Source organism: Chiloscyllium plagiosum, chromosome 4, assembly GCF_004010195.1.
Source record: "Chiloscyllium plagiosum isolate BGI_BamShark_2017 chromosome 4, ASM401019v2, whole genome shotgun sequence".
Lineage (NCBI taxonomy): Eukaryota > Metazoa > Chordata > Chondrichthyes > Orectolobiformes > Hemiscylliidae > Chiloscyllium > Chiloscyllium plagiosum.
This window is the reverse complement of record NC_057713.1, coordinates 137,467,015-137,483,154: the sequence shown is the minus strand read 5'-3', so window position 1 is coordinate 137,483,154 and position 16,140 is coordinate 137,467,015. Positions and strand designations below refer to the sequence as shown.

The 16,140-nt window shown below is 44.6% G+C and overlaps 1 protein-coding gene across 1 annotated transcript in view; it reads left to right on the top strand.

Moving 5' to 3' along the window:
- Positions 1-16,140, top strand: part of LOC122549464 (cytochrome P450 7A1-like) — a 59,098-nt gene that overhangs the window by 25,663 nt on the left and 17,295 nt on the right. Inside the window, exon 3 of the mRNA XM_043689324.1 lies at positions 11,008-11,618. Coding sequence (XP_043545259.1) covers positions 11,008-11,618 — 611 coding nt within the window. The remainder of the gene's footprint in view (positions 1-11,007; positions 11,619-16,140) is intronic.

The window sequence follows — 16,140 nt, the reverse complement described above, 5'->3', positions numbered from 1 at the left end:
AAATCAGATGGTCTTTGAATGTGAGTTGAAAAGAGCATGGGTGACATTGGATCACCACCAGCTTCTCAAGGGCAATTTGAAAAGGGGCAATAAATACTGGCCTCACCAGTGATGTCCACCCAAATCCTGTGAATGAAAAAAACAAATTCTCAGTGTCCATTCTCAGTATCTGGCTGTAGATACCCGAACATTTGCAAAATAACACGTTTGAATATTGCAGCAGTACCACAGAATGGTTGCCATTTTGAAGTGACATTAGATCTGCAGGTGATAACTCTCTCTCAAAGTGGCACTTGTTATTCAAAACAGGCAAAAATACAGGATTAGACATAGCAAATCTCGTCATCTTAGGGCATGAAGAGCTCATCATATAAGGAGCGGTTGAGGGCTCTGGGTATGTACTCAAGGGAGTTTAGAGGGATGAGGGGGGGATCTGATTAGTACTTATAGTATACAAAGAGGCCTGGATAAAGTGGACATGGAGAAGATGTTTCCATTACAAGGAGAGACTAGGACCTGCCGGCATGACCTCAGAGTGAAAGGATGATCTTTAGACTGAAATAGGAGGAATTTCTTCTTTCTTCTGGAGGGTAGTTAATCTGTGGAACTCATTGCTATTGAAGGTTGCATTGGCTAAGTCATTGAGTATATTGAAGACAGAGATATATCGGTTCTTGATGAATAAGGGGATGAAGGGCTATGGGGAGAATACAGGAGAATGGGGTTGAGAAACATATCAGCCATGACTGAATGGCAGAGCAGTCTTGATGGGCCAAAGGGTCTGATTGTGTTCCTAAATCTTATGATCTTCAGTACTCAGATCCCCTGCAGGGTACTCTGCAATCATCTCCCTCCAAAACAGGTATAACGTTTTAGATTCTGTTAGGGTAGATGGCTCACCAGGGGAGGGCAACAGTTGCGAAGATCATGGCACCATGGCGGGCACTGCTGTTCAGAAGGACGGGAGAAGACGCATAGGGTCATAATCATTAGGGATTCTATTGTAAGGGGAGTAGATAGTTGGTTCTGTGGCCAAAAACGAGACTCCCAGATGGCATGTAGCCTCCCAGGTGCACGGATCAGGGATGTCACCGATCGGCTGCAGAGCATTCTAAAAGGGGAGGGTGTACACCCAGTTGTCATGGTGCACATTGGCACCAATGATGTAAATAAAAAAACGAGATGAGGTCCTGAAAGCAGAATTGAGGGAGCTAGGAGAGAACTTGAAGAGGAGGACCTCAAAGGTAGTGATCTCAGGATTGCTACCAGTGCCACGTGCTATCCAGGGTAGAAATGAAAGAATACACAGGATGAACATGTGGCTTGAGGGATGGTGTAGGAGGGAGGGGTTCAGATTTGTGGGACATTTGGATCGGTTCTGGGGAAGATGGGACTTTTACAAATTGGATGGTGTACACCTGAACCAGACTGGAACTTATGTGCTTGGGGGAGGTTTTGCTACTGCTGTCGGGGAGGTTGTAACTAATGTGGCTGAGAGCTGGGAACCAGAAGAGAAGACAAGTAGACAGTGAGGTGGAAACTAGAGACTGTAAGGATCATGAAGTTAACATTACCAAGGGGAAGAGTACACAGAGAGCAGATGAACGCAAAAGAACTGGCGGCCTGAAGTGCATATACTTTAATGCAAGGAGTATATTGGATAGGGCAGATGAACTTAGGGCTTGGATTGGTGCCTGGGAGTATGACATTACTGTGATCACAGAGATTTGGTTGAAGGAAGGGCATGATTGGCAACTAAATGTTCCAGGATATCGATGCTTCAGACAGGACAGGGAGGGAAGTAAAAGGGGGGAAGAAGTTACTTCGCTGGTCAGGGATGATATCACGGCTGTGCTAAAGGAGAACACTATGGACTGTCTTGAGCAGTAAGGCATTATGGGTAGAGCTGAGAAATAAGAAGGGCTGTATTACAGGCCTCCCAACAGTGAATGTGAGGTAGAAGAACAAATAGGTAAACAGATTATGGAAAGATGTAGAGGCAACAGGGTGGTGGTGATGGGAGATAGAAGTCATAGAGTCATAGAGATGTACAGCATGGAAACAGATCCTTCGGTCCAACCTGTCCATGCTGACCAGATATCCCAACCCAATCTAGTCCCACCTTCCAGCACCCTGCCCATATCCCTCCAAACCCTTCCTATTCATACACCCATCCAGATGCCTCTTAAAAGATGCAATTGTACCAGCCTCCACCACTTCCTCTGGAATTCACTGTTTGTTCATTTTTCCAGATGCACTCTGATGTCCAGCGACACATGAATTCAAAAATAGCAAAGGCAGTAACTGTGCAGGTTCTCTCTCTCTCTCTCTCTCTCTCTCTCTCCTGCCCTGTCCTCACCCTGTCCTTCCTTTGTCTGCTCCAGCATATAAAACAGTAATTGCTGCTCCTGGAATTCGAGGAAATCACCTCCAGCACCTAAAATACCTCAAAAAAAGGAGCAGCTCTTCACTTAGTGTCAGAGGTCTGAATGTGGCAGAATTTGTAAGGAGCATCCAGGAAAGTTTTCTAGAGCAGTATGTCAATAGTTCGATGAGGGAAGGGGCCAAATTGGATCTGGTGTTGGGGAATGAGCCAGGCCAGGTGGTAGAAGTTGCAGTGGGAGATTTCTTTCGGAATAGTGATCACAATTCTGTAAATTTTAGAATACTCGTAGACAAAGATGAAAGTGGTCCTAAGGGAAGAGTACAAAACTGGACCAAGGCCAATTATATTAAAGTTTAGCAGGAGCTGGAAAATATGGTTTGGGAGCAGCTATTTGGAGGGAAGTCCACATTTGATCAGTGGCTTTCAAAGATAGGTTAATGATAGTGCAGGATAGGCATGCCCCATTGAAAACAAGGGATAGGAAAGGTAATATTCGTGAACCATGAATGATAGGAGAAATCATGCGACTAGCCAAGAGGAAAAGGGAAGGTAAGAACAGGACAGGCCTTTGGAGGCATATCGAGAGAGTATGACCAATCTTAAACAAGGATTCAAGCGGGCTAAAAGGGGTCATGAAATAACTTTAGCGGGCAGAATTAAGGAGAATCCCAAGGCCTTTTATTCATATATAAGAAGCAAGAGGGTAACTAAAGAAAGGGTTGGTCCACTAAAGGATAAGGAAGGAAGGTTGTATGTCGAATCTGAGGAAATGGGTGAGATTCTCAATGATTACCTTGCTACAGTTTTCACTGAAGAGAGGGACATGATCAATGTTGAGATTAGAGATAGAAGTTTCATGTTCTGGATCATGTTGACATAAGGAGGGAAGATGTGTTGACTAGGCTAAAGGATATTAAGGTGGACATATCCCCAGGACCAGATGGGATGTATCCCAGGTTGATGAGGGAGGCAAGAGAGGAAATAGCTGGAACCCTGACAGATGTCATTGTAGCATCCTTAAACATAGGTGAAGTTACAGAGGACTGAAGGGTTGCTAATGTTATCCCCCTGTACAAGAAGGGTAGTAAGAATATTCCAGGTAACTACAGACCAGTAAGCGTGACGTCAGTGGTGTGAAAGTTGCTGGAGAAGGTACTGAGGGATAAAATCTATTTATATTTGGAAAGGAATGGGCTTATCAGTGATAGGCAACATGGTTTTGTGCGGGGAGATCGTGCCTTACCAACTTAATAGAGTTCTTTGACGAAGTGACCAAGTTGATGGATGAAGGAAGGGCTGTAGGTATCATATGCATGGACTTTAGTAAGGCATTTGATAAGGTTTCCCATGGTAAACTAATGGAGAAAGTGAAGTCACATGGTGTGCAGGGTGTTCTAGATAGGTGGATAAAGAACTGGTTGAGCAACAGGACACAGAGAGTAGTAGTTGAAAGGAGTTTCTCGAAATGGAGAAAGGTGACCAGTGGTGTTCCACAGGGATCAGTGCTGGGGCCACTGTGTTTGTGATCTGGAAGAGGACCCTGTTGGTATGATCAGTAAGTTTGCAGATGACACGAAGATTGGTGGAGTAACAGAAAGCATAAGGGACTGTCAAAGAATACAGGAGAATATAGATAGACTGGAGAGTTGGGCGGAGAAGTGGCAGATGGAGTTCAATCCAGGCAAATGTGAGGTGATGCATTTTGGGAAGTCTAATTCTCGAGTGAACTATACTGTAAACGGAAGCGCCTTGGGGAAAAATTGATGAGCAGAGAGATCTGGGAGTTCAGGTCCATTATACCCTGAAGGTGGCTGCACAGGTGGATAGAGTGGTCAAGAAGGTGTTTGGTATGTTTGCCTTCATCGGATGGAGTATTGAGTATAAGAGCTGGCAGGTCATGTTGAAATTGTACAAGACATTGGTTCGGCTGCATTTAGAATACTGTGTACAGTTCTGGTCACCACGTGACCAAAATGATGTGGACGCTTTGGAGAGGGTGCAGAGAAGGTTTACGAGGATGTTGCCTGGAATGGAAGGTGAGTTGCAGAGAGGTCGAGTAGGTTAGGATTGTTTTCATTAGAATAAAAGAGATTGAGGGGGGACCTGATTGAAGTCTACAAAATCATTAAGGGTATAGACAGGGTGGATAGAGATAAGTTTTTTCCCAAGGTGAAGGATTCAATAATGAGAGGTCACGCTTTCAAGGTGAGAGGTTTAAGGGGGATACACGCGGAAAGTACTTTAGACAGAGGGTGGTAGGTGCCTGGAAGGCGTTGCCAGCAGAGGCGGTAGAGGCAGGCACGGTAGATTCATTTAAGGTGCGTCTGGACAGATGCATGAGTAGGTGGGGAGCAGAGGGATACAGATGCTTAGGAATTGGGTGATAGGTTTAGACAGTGGATTTGGATCAGCACAGGCTTGGAGGGCTGAAGGGCCTGTTCTTGGACTGTAAATTTGCTTTGTACTACTAATTCTATCTCAACAAGACTACAACCCAATTAGAAATGAAAATTGTTTTGTTTTCAGAAAACATTATTATAGCAATGATAAATATGTACAAAAGGAGGTGGTGGAGCAAATTACAAACAACAAAGAACATTACAGCACAAGAACAGGCCCTTCGGCCCTCCAAGCCTACATCGATTCAGATCCTCTATCTAAACCTGCCTCCTATTTTCTAAGGATCTGTATCCCTTTGCTCTATCCCCATTCGTGTATCTATCTAGATACATCTTAAATGAAGATATTGTTCGCGCCCCTACCACCTCTGCTGGCAACATGTTCCAGGCACTCACCATTCATGTATGTCTCCCCGAAACCATTCCCCTCTCACTTTGAACTCATGACTCCCAGTAATTGAGTCCTCCACTCTGGGAAAAAGTTTCTTGCTATCCACCCTGTCTACACATTTCATGATTTTGTAGACCTCAATCAGGTCCCCCCTCAACCGCCTTCTTTCCAATGAAAATAACCCTAATCTACTCAACTTTTCCTCATAGCTCGCTCCATCCAAACCAGGCAACATCGTGGTGAACCTCCTCTGCACCCTCTCCAAAGCATCCACATCCTTTTGGTAATGTGGCGACCAGAACTGTACACAGTATTCCAAATGTGGCCGAACCAAACTCCTATATAACTGTAACATGACCTGCTAATTTTTGTACTCAATATCCCATCCGATGAAGGTAAGCATGCCGTATGCCTCCTTGACCACTTTATCGACCTGCGTTGCCACTTTCAGGATACAATGTACCTTAACATCCAGATCTCCCTGTATATCAATTTTCCCCAGAGCTTTTCCAATTACTGTATAGTTCACTCTGGAATTGGATCTTCCAAAATACATCAACTCCCATTTGTCTGGATTAAACTCCATTGGCCATTTCTCTGCCCATCTCTCCAATCTATCTATATTCTGCTGTATTCTCTGACCGTCCCCTTTACTACATGCTACTCCACCAATCTTAGTGTCATCTGAAAACTTGCTAATGAGGCAACCTACACCTTCCTCCAAATCATTTATGTATATCACAAACAGCAGTGGTCCCACCATGGATTCCTGTGGGACACCACTGGTCACAGGTCTCCATTTTGAGAAACTCCCTTCCACTATTACTCTCTGTCTCCTGTTGCCCGGCCAGTTCTCTATCCATCTAGCTAGAACACCCTGGACCTCATGTGACTTCACCTTCTTCATCAGCCTACCATGGGGAACTTTATCAAACGTCTTACTAAAGTCCATGAATATGACATCTACATTCCTTGCCCCATCAATCAATGTTGTCACCTTTTCAAGCAATTCTATTAGGTTTGTAAGACATGACCTTCCCTGCACGAAACCATGCTGCCTATCACTGCTAAACCCATTTTCTTCCAAATGGATATATATCCTATTCCTTAGTATCTTCTTCAGTAGCTTCCCTATCACTTATGTCAGGCTCACCGGTCTGTAATTACCTGGATTATCCTTGCTACCCTTCTTAAACAAGGGGACAACATTAGCAATTCTCCAGTCCTTTGGGACCTCCCCCATTTTCAAGGATGCTGCAAAGATATCTGTTAAGGCCACAGCTATTTCCTCTCTCACTTCCCTCAGAAACCTGGGATAGATCCCATCTGGTCCTGGGGATTTGTCCACCTTAATGCCTTTTAGAATACCCAACACTTCCTCACTCCTTATGCTGACTTGACCTAGAGCAATCAAATATCTATCCCTAACCTCAAAATCCGCCATGTCCCTCTCCTTGGTGAATACTGATGCAAAGTACTCATTAAGAATCTCACCCATTTTTTTCTGACTCCACGCATATCTTTCCTCCTTTGTCCTTGAGTGGGCTAGCCCTTTCCCTCATTGCCCTCTTGTTCCTTCTATATGAATAAAAGGCTTTGGGATTTTCCTTAGCCCTGTTTGCTAAGGATATCTCATGACCCCTTTTAGCCCTCTTAATTCCTCATTTCAGATTGATCCTACATTCCCGATATTCTTCCAAAGCTTCGTCCTTCTTCAGTCACCTAGACCTTATGTAAGTATCCCTTTTTCTTTTAGCTAGTCTCACTATTTCACCTGTCATCCTTGGTTCCCTAATCTTGCCACTTATATCCCTCATTTTTGCAGAATCATACTTCTCCTGAACTCTAATCAACTTCTCTTTAAAAGCCTCCCACATATCGAATGTGGATTTACCCTCAAACAGCTGCTCCCAATCTACATTCCCCAGCTCCTGCTGAATTTTGGTATAGTTGGCCTTCCCCCAATTTAGAACTCTTCCTTTAGGACCACACTCGTCTTTGTCCATGGGTATCCTAAAACGTATGGAATTGTGATCACTATTCCCAAAGTAATCCCACACTGAAACTTCAACCACCTGGCTGGGCTCATTCCCCAACACCAGGTCCAGTATGGACCCTTCCTGAATTGAATTGTTTACATACTGACCTAGAAAACCCTCCTGGGTGCTCCTTAAAAATTCTGCTCCATCCAATCCTCTAACACGAAGTGAATCCCAGACAATGTTGGGAAAATTAAAATTTCCTATCACTACCACCCTGTTGCTCCTACATCTTTCCATAATCTGTTTACATATTTGTACGTCTAGCTCATGCTCGCTGTTGGGAGGCCTGTAGTACAATCCCAACATGGTGACCACACCCTTCCTATTTCTGAGCTCTGCCCACATTGCCTCGCTGCTCGAGTCCTCCATAGTGCCCTCCGTCAGCACAGCTGCGATATCCTCTTTGACCAGTAATGCAACTCCTCCACCCCTTTTCCCTCCCTCTCTATCCCACTTGAAGCATTGATATCCTGGGACATTTAGTTGCCAATCATGCTCTTCCCTCAACCAAGTCTCAGTAATAGCAATAACATCACCCTCCCACATACTAAACCAAGCCCTAAGCTCAACTGCCTTGCCTATTATATTTCTTGTGTCAAAAGAAGTGCACATCAGAACACCAGTCCTTCTGTGTTCATCCACCACTCCAGCCTACTCTTCCCCTTAGTCACGATTAGAGAGGCACTGGAAAAGCACAGCAGGTCAGGTGGCATCCGAGGAGCAGGAAAATCCTGTTTCGGGCAAAAGCCCTTTATCAGGAATGAATGGGCAATCCTGATGAAGGGCTTTTGCCCGAAACATTGATTTTCCTGCTCCTCGGATGCTGCCTGACCTGCTGTGCTTTTCCAGCACCACTCTAATCTTGACTCTGATCTCCATCATCTGCTGTCTTCACTTTCGCCTAGTTGACTTTTTTCCCTTAGTCACGCTGACTTCATTAACTAGTTCCTTACATGCTTTAATTACTATCTCCTTCCTGTCCATTAACCTCTTCATTTGATTCCCACCCCCCTGCCACATTAGTTTAAACCCTCCCCAACAGTGTTAGCAAAAGCACCCCCAAGGACATTGTTTCCAGTCCGGCCCAGGTGTAGATCGTCCAATTTGTAATACTCCCACCTCCCCCAGAACCGGTCCCAAATTCCCAAAAATCCGAACCCCTCCCTCCTCCTGCACCACCTCTCAAGCCACTCATTCATCCTGAATATTCCATCATTTCTACTTTGACTTGCACGCAGGACTGGTAGCAATCCTGAGATTACTACCACTGAGGTCCTACTTTTTAACTTGGTTTAAGGAAAGAAGTGGCACGAGGCATAATTTTCTTGCTTCAGTTTGTTCTGAAAAATTACATGATCCATAACAGAAACATTAATTCCACACATTGCCCCAATGTTGGGCTGTAACTTTCTCCTCGAAATGTTTTTGGGATAAAATTGAATGATTCTCTGAAAGTAATTTTCCACATCAGCAGCAGTGATAATGTAATGGAATCAGATCAGCCATCTGTTGTACATGATGCATGAGTTTTCTCTTTGTTAACTTTGTCAGCTTTTTACCTTCACTGAATTTGAAGATTGACTAAATTAGTTATTCTGATTGTTTCTGGCCTTCCGAATCTATGTGAGGTATATAGAGCCATAGAGATGTACAGCATGGAAACAGACCCTTCGGTCCAACCCGTCCATGCTAACCAGATATCCCAACCTAATCTAGTCCCACCTGCTAGCACCCGGCCCATATCCCTCCAAACCCTTCCTATTCATATACACATCCAAATGCCTCTTAAATGTTGCAATTGTACCAGCCTCCACCACATCCTCTGGCAGCTCATTCCATACACGTACCACCCTCTGCGTGAAAACGTTGCCCTGTAGGTCTCTTTTATATCTTTCCCCTTTCACCCTAAACCTATGCCCTCTAGTTCTGGACTCCCCAACCCCAGGGAAAAGACTTTGTCTATTTATCCTATCCATGCCCCTCATAATTTTGTAAACCTCTATAAGGTCACCCCTCAGCCTCCGACGCTCCAGGGAAAACAGCCCCAGCCTGTTCAGCCTCTCCCTGTAGCTCCGATCCTCCAACCCTGGCAATATCCTTGTAAATCTTTTCTGAACCCTTTCAAGTTTCACAACATCTTTCCGATAGGCAGGAGACCAGAATTGCACGCCTTGTAGATTGTGCCTAAGCATATTTTACCAAAGGTAACACCCATTTCCTCTGTCAATATCTTGGTCAACTGAAAATGGACCCATGTTTTATAAACTTCTTCCTTTTTCTAGTCTGCAATACCCTATCAACTAGCACGAGGAGTGATAAAGATAATAAAACTGTTATTATATTAAGGGGTGAGGTGAAAATAATCCAGAAGGAGAAGACAGTAACACTGATGAATGAGACACACTGGTCTGGTTTGTCTTGTACAGTTCACTCATTACTAAGTTTCAGTTTTTTAAACTAATTTTTTCCCCAAGAGGCTAGGCATGAGGGAAAGTGTACAAAGGATGATGAAGAATTACATTACTTGTATCTGTTTCAAGGCATTAAATGCCAAAGATGTCAAAAAATGTAGGTTGTTTCAAACAGAAGACACTGGAATGGGAACACAGACTGTCTACTTATCAGATTATCCCTCCATGACGACATTGAGATAGAGAGTTCCAAATTGCAAAGGCAAAGAGAAAAATGGATAAGAACTTTATTGTGTAATTTATATGTTGATTTATATTTGGTTTGAACCATGTGGGCACTTGTCCTTGCAACTGAGAAAAGTAGTGCTGGAAAAGATTGAATTTAGAAGACATTAATCAGAAAGGCTTACTGGGGAGGATGTGTTATGCTTAGCCAAGTAACCCAAAGGAGGTCAGTGCACTGCTATGAAAGACAGTAAAACAGGTGAATTCTGGATCACCTCTGCCAACATTTATTCAAATTTACAACAGGAACAGCCCTGCTAGCAAGTACGAGTTTGTTGAAGTTCTGTGGAACTAATTTCTAAAATCAGTGCTGGGTAGACTTCTGCCATGAAATGAATGAGTCAAACAAAGAGCAGACATTCATCCAGTTAGATTACCACTCAGAAAACAAAGATGAAAATCTCTCCTCTTTCAGACAATTGATATTAAGATATTTATCTTTGCTGCACTTTATCTCAGTGAATTTCTCCATTCATTTCTCCTAACCAGGCTCTCAATTTCTCTGACACTGGCTTTGGCTTGCTAAGCTCCTTCTGCTTCAGAAGCTTTCAACAATTCCACGTCTTAAGCATATTGTTTGTCTTCTATTGCTGATAAATGACCCTTTTTCCTACAAGTCACCATCTTTTCATTTTGCAAATTGATTTCAGTTGTTCTCCTAAATGAAAGAATGCTGTTTCTGAGTATATTTTTAGTTTAGTCAGTGGACTCCTGAGATCTCCATCCTTGTAGGTATTGAACCAAATTGCTCTCAGTTAGTGAACTTGTCATTAGAAGAAAAGCAGTTCAAATTTTGTGGCATGAGGTAATATTATGAGCCAAGCCAATGAAGAATGTCAGTGGAGAGATTTTATCTAATCTTTCCTGAATGCCTGCAGCACAAAATAATAATTATCTGTGGATAAAAGACAGCTTTCATTTATAAATTGCGGTTTAGAAAGTAACTAATCTGCATTTAATATCTGCAAAATGTTTTTCTTTATGTTATGATAAGTGCAATTCTTTATCATAAAAAGAATACAAAAATAAGTATTGCTTTTATTTAATTTTCTTGTACTATAATGAATATAATATTCCATTTTGCCTTCCACAGGTGTTTGGACATGCAGATTTTACGGATGCTAAATATGGGATAAGCTATGATGAAATTCATCAAATCTTCAACAAGACTCTGCAGGGAATCTCTTTGGGCCCTCTAACCTCAAGCATGATGGAAAATCTCCAATTTATAATGTTACAAGACAAGAAAATATCAGATTCTAGAAACTGGATCACTGAAAGTCTTTATGAATTCTCATACAAGATAATGTTTGAAGCTGGGTATTTAACACTATTTGGAAAAAATGAACAAGTGATGAAACACAATAAGACTGAAAAGATAAAGGCTCAGCACGCTGCCGTTCAGTCTGTCATGGAGAACTTTAAGGTGTTTGACAATGCATTTCCTCTTTTAGCTGCTGGTATTCCAATTTTATTTTTGAAAGTTGCCAAGCAATCAAGAATGGCTCTTGCACAAGCATTACTGCACAAAAACCTAAAACAGAATGACAATAGATCGAGCCTCATAGAGGAAAGAATGGCACTTTTTGATCGTTCCCCTGAACTTGATGAACTTGGCAAAGGGAAGACTCATACCACAATGCTATGGGCCTCACAGGCAAATACACTGCCTGCTGCCTTCTGGAGTGTTTATTATTTACTAAGGTAATGTTATTATTTACAATTTTGTCTTACAGGTTTGATCAGATTGAAATGATTCTAAACCTGAACACTCTAAACACTATGTCGTCTGTCTTGTTCCATAACCATTTGTACTTCTTTCCTTCAGCTTTCTAATCTATTCACCCTGCCATGGGAGTGAGGATTTTTATCAGCTGTCTGATATGTCTAGTGAGGGGGTTGGGACTGAGAACATCAGGCTGAATGGAGTGGGGAATGCTGGAAGGGAAATGGGAGAATGACAGTGAAGGCCATTCTAAAAGGCTGTGGGGGGAGGGGGCAGGAGCTGTGACCTGAAAAGAAAACACTACCATTTTCCCCCAGCACTCTGCCAGGTTTTGTCTGTGGAGCTTGAGATTTAGCAACAGCCTCACTGGCTTTTCTTCACTCTCTCTCTGGGCTCCATCTCCTCCTATCGTTTACTCCTTTCCCATCCCTTTCTCCAGTGGATACACCAACATTTTCTGGGCTACAATAGTTCTGAAGAATGGGACACTGAACCCAAAACGTTAGCTCTACTTTCTCTCCACAGATGCTGCCTGACCTGCTGAGTTTCAGCAGCATTTTCTGTTTTCCAGCACCCATATTTCTTTAGTTTTTTTCCCCTCAGGTTCTGATCTCTACACTACCCTGATAGTTACAGGCTGCTAATCCCAAAATATTCTCTTTTATCCCTACTGTTTTCCTGCTCAGTTAAGATTGTCTACCTGCCCTACTAAAGGACCGACTCCACTGACCAACCCGGGACTAAAGGACCGACTCCACTGACCAATCCGGGACTAAAGGACCGACTCCACTGACCAATCCAGGACTAAAGGACCGATTCCACTGACCAACCCGGGACTAAAGGACCGACTCCACTGACCAATCTGGGACTAAAGGACCGACTCGGCTGACCAACTTGGCACTAAAGGATTCGAAGGATACTGGTGGGGACGTCAGGAGAGGAAGAAACGGAGGGCTTGGAGGCCCTGGTCATGGCGGATGGAGGTGTATAGGGACTGGATGTCTATGATGAAGATGAGACTTTGGGGACGGGGAAACTGAAGTCTTGGAGGAGGTGGAGGGTGTGGGTGGTGTCCCAAACATATGTGGGGAGTTCCTGGACTGGGGAGATAGGACAGTATCAAGGTATGTGGAGATGAATTTGATGGGGCTAGACTTCCACTGACACTCTTATTCCTTTGGCTGAACTGGTCCTCACCCTCAACATTTCTCATTCAAATCCTCCCACTTCCTCCAGATGAAAGGAGTAGCCATGGTCACCCACATGGGCCCCAGCTGTGCATGTCTCTTTGGCGGCTATGTGGAACAGTCTATCTTCCGCAATTACACCAGCACCACTCACCACTTTTTCCTCACTACATTGATGACAGCATCAGTCCCACCTCGTCCTCCCATGAGAAGGTTGAACAGTTCATCAACTTCACCAACACATTCCAGCCCGACCTTAAATGCACCTGGACCATCTCTGACACCTCTCTCCCCTTCCTGGAACTCTCCATCTCCATCAACAGTGACCAACTCAACACTGACATTTTCTACAAACTAACCGACTCACACAGCTATCTGGATTACACCTCCTCCCACGCTGCCTTCTGCAAAAATGCAATCCCTTATTCCCAATTACTCCGCCTCCACACCATCTGTTCCCAGGAGGACCATTTCCACCAGTTGGCCTCCTTCTTTAAACACCGCAATTTCCCCTTCCAAGTGGTTGATGATGCCCTCCAGCACATCTCATCCACGCCCCACACCTCTGTCCTCGAACCCCACCCATCCAACCGCAACAAGGACAGAACCCCCTTGGTCCTTACCTTCTACCTCACCAACCTCCACATACATCGCATCATCCTCTGCCATTTCAGCCACCTACAAATGGACCCCACCACCAGAGATATATTTCCCTCCCCACCCCTACCAGCTTTCCATAAAGACCGTTCCCTCCGTGACTACCTCGTCAGGTCCATACCCCCAACAACCCACCCTCCCAGCACCTTCCTCTGCCACTGTAGGAATTGCAAGACCTGCACCCACATCTCCCCCCTCATCTCCGTCCAAGAAAATTGTTGAGGGTGAGGTTCAGTTCAGCCAAAGGAGCCTTCCACATCCATCAAGTTTCACCTTCACTTCGATACATGCCATTTACTGTATCCGTTGCACTCGATGCGGTCTCCTCTACATTGAGGAGATAGGACGCCTTTTCACAGAGCGCTTCAGAGGACGTCTCTAGGACACCCGCACCAATCAACCCCACCGCTCCGTGGTCGAACACTTTAATTCCCTCTCCCAATCTGCCAAGGACATGCAGATCCTGGGCCTCCTCCGTCGTCACTCCCTCACCACCCAATACTGGAGGAAGAATGCCTCATCTTCCACCTCGGAACCCTCCAACACCATGACATTAATGTAAATTTCACCAGTTTTCTCATTTCCCCTCCCCCCACCTTATACTAGTTCTAACCTTCCAGCTCAGCACCACCCTCATGACCTGTCCCGCCTGTCAATCTTCCTTCCCAGCTATTCGCTCCACCCTGGACCAACTCCACAGACCAACCTGGCACTAAAGGACCGACCCCACTGACCAACCCGGCATTAAGGAACGGACTCCACTGACCAACCCGGCATTAAGGGACGGACTCCACTGACCAACCCGGCATTAAGGAACGGACTCCACTGACCAACCCGGCATTAAGGGACGGACCCCACTGACCAACCCGGCATTAAGGGACCAACCCCACTGACTGACCCGGCATTAAGGGACGGACCCCACTGACCAACCCTGCATTAAGGGACCAACCCCACTGACTGACCCGGCACTTAAGGACCGACCCGGCACTAAAGGACCGACCTGGCACTAAAGGACCGACCCGGCACTAAAGGACCGACTCCACTGACCAACCCGGCACTAAAGGACCGACCCAGCACTAAAGGACCGACCCGGCACTAAAGGACCGACCCGGCACTAAAGGACTGACCTGGCACTAAAGGACCGACCCCACTGAGAGCTAAAATTAAATGGGACACATCAAGAACAGAGAAATAGAGAGCATACGTTGGGAGGGGCACTTTGAAGACCTTCTTAACCAAATCTCAATCCACAGCATGCACGCCCTCGACCACATCCAATAGCCCTTCACCATCTCAGCCCTACATGAGTTTGAAAAGGCCATTCTACAGCTGAGAACTAATAAGCTGCAGGTGCAGATGGAACCGATGCTGAAACACTAAAATATCAGGTCAATCACTCTGGGCCTGAATCCATGACCTCAACTCTCTCAGCTGAAAGAGGGAGAGCATGCCAGATGTTCTGTATGATGTTTTAATTGTCACCTTCAAGAAAGGAGATTTGACTGATTACAGTAATGAGAGAAGGGTATTCTGCTGACGGCAATGGGGTGGTTCTTGCAAATGAATCCTCCTCAATCATCTCTGTCCATTGGCTGAAGACCTCCTACCAGAGTCACAATGTGGATTCTTTCGATCAAGAGACACAGTGGACATGGTCTTCATGACAAGACACATCTTAGGAAAGTGCAAAGAGCAGCATTAACCTCTGTACGTGGCCATCTTTGACCTCATAATATCCTTCAACTTTGTCAACTTTGAGAGGGATTATTGCTGATGAAATTCAAGATTGCCTCCCATGTGCCAGTGCAGCTTTTTGCTGTCAGAATAACAGAGTGTTTCATGACAAATTTCTCAAACTCAACACCAAACTCATAGTTGATAGAATAGCTGTGGTATCTACCCTTCTGTATACATTGTAGACACGGACAACGAACAGCACACATCTCAAATCGCTTGAGAAATAGCATAATGATGCCTGGCATTAGTCATTGGCAGGATAGTTACTCCAATATCAATGTCCTCTCTCAGTCAACATCCCTCATCTTGAGGCATGGATTCCAGTCAAGTCGGTGAATTTAATAGATACACAGTTTCCTTATGCCTGACTGAAGACTCAGAAAGTGGGGTAAACCATTTAGGACTGAAATGATGAGATGTTCCTTTACTCAGAGGGTGGTGAATCAGTGGGACTCTCTACCACAGAAGACAGTGGAGGCTAAATCACTGAATATATTTAAGAAAGAACTCAATTGAGGCAGAGTGGTATAAGGAGAAAGTGAGAGTATTGCATTAAGATAAAGGATCTTGCTGAATGGTAGGGCAGGCTTGATGGACTGAATGGCCTACATCTGCTCCCATTTCCTATGTTTCTATGACAACATTCAAAATGAGCTCTCTACTTTGAACTCTGTCACAAGTGATTACCAGGAGGGCAGAGAAAATATTTCAAGGACATCCTCAAAACCTGGGAAATAAAATATAATGTCCCCAAAGGTTCACTAGTCCAAGGCCACCCATGAAGGAGCCAACTATTTCACACATCTCTAATAGGCCCAGATGGAGGCCAAGTGCAGACTGCAGCCTCCCAGTTCAGCACGTATCCCCTGTCCAGGTACTGGACAGTTCAATCACCTCAGGACCAACAACATCCTTAATC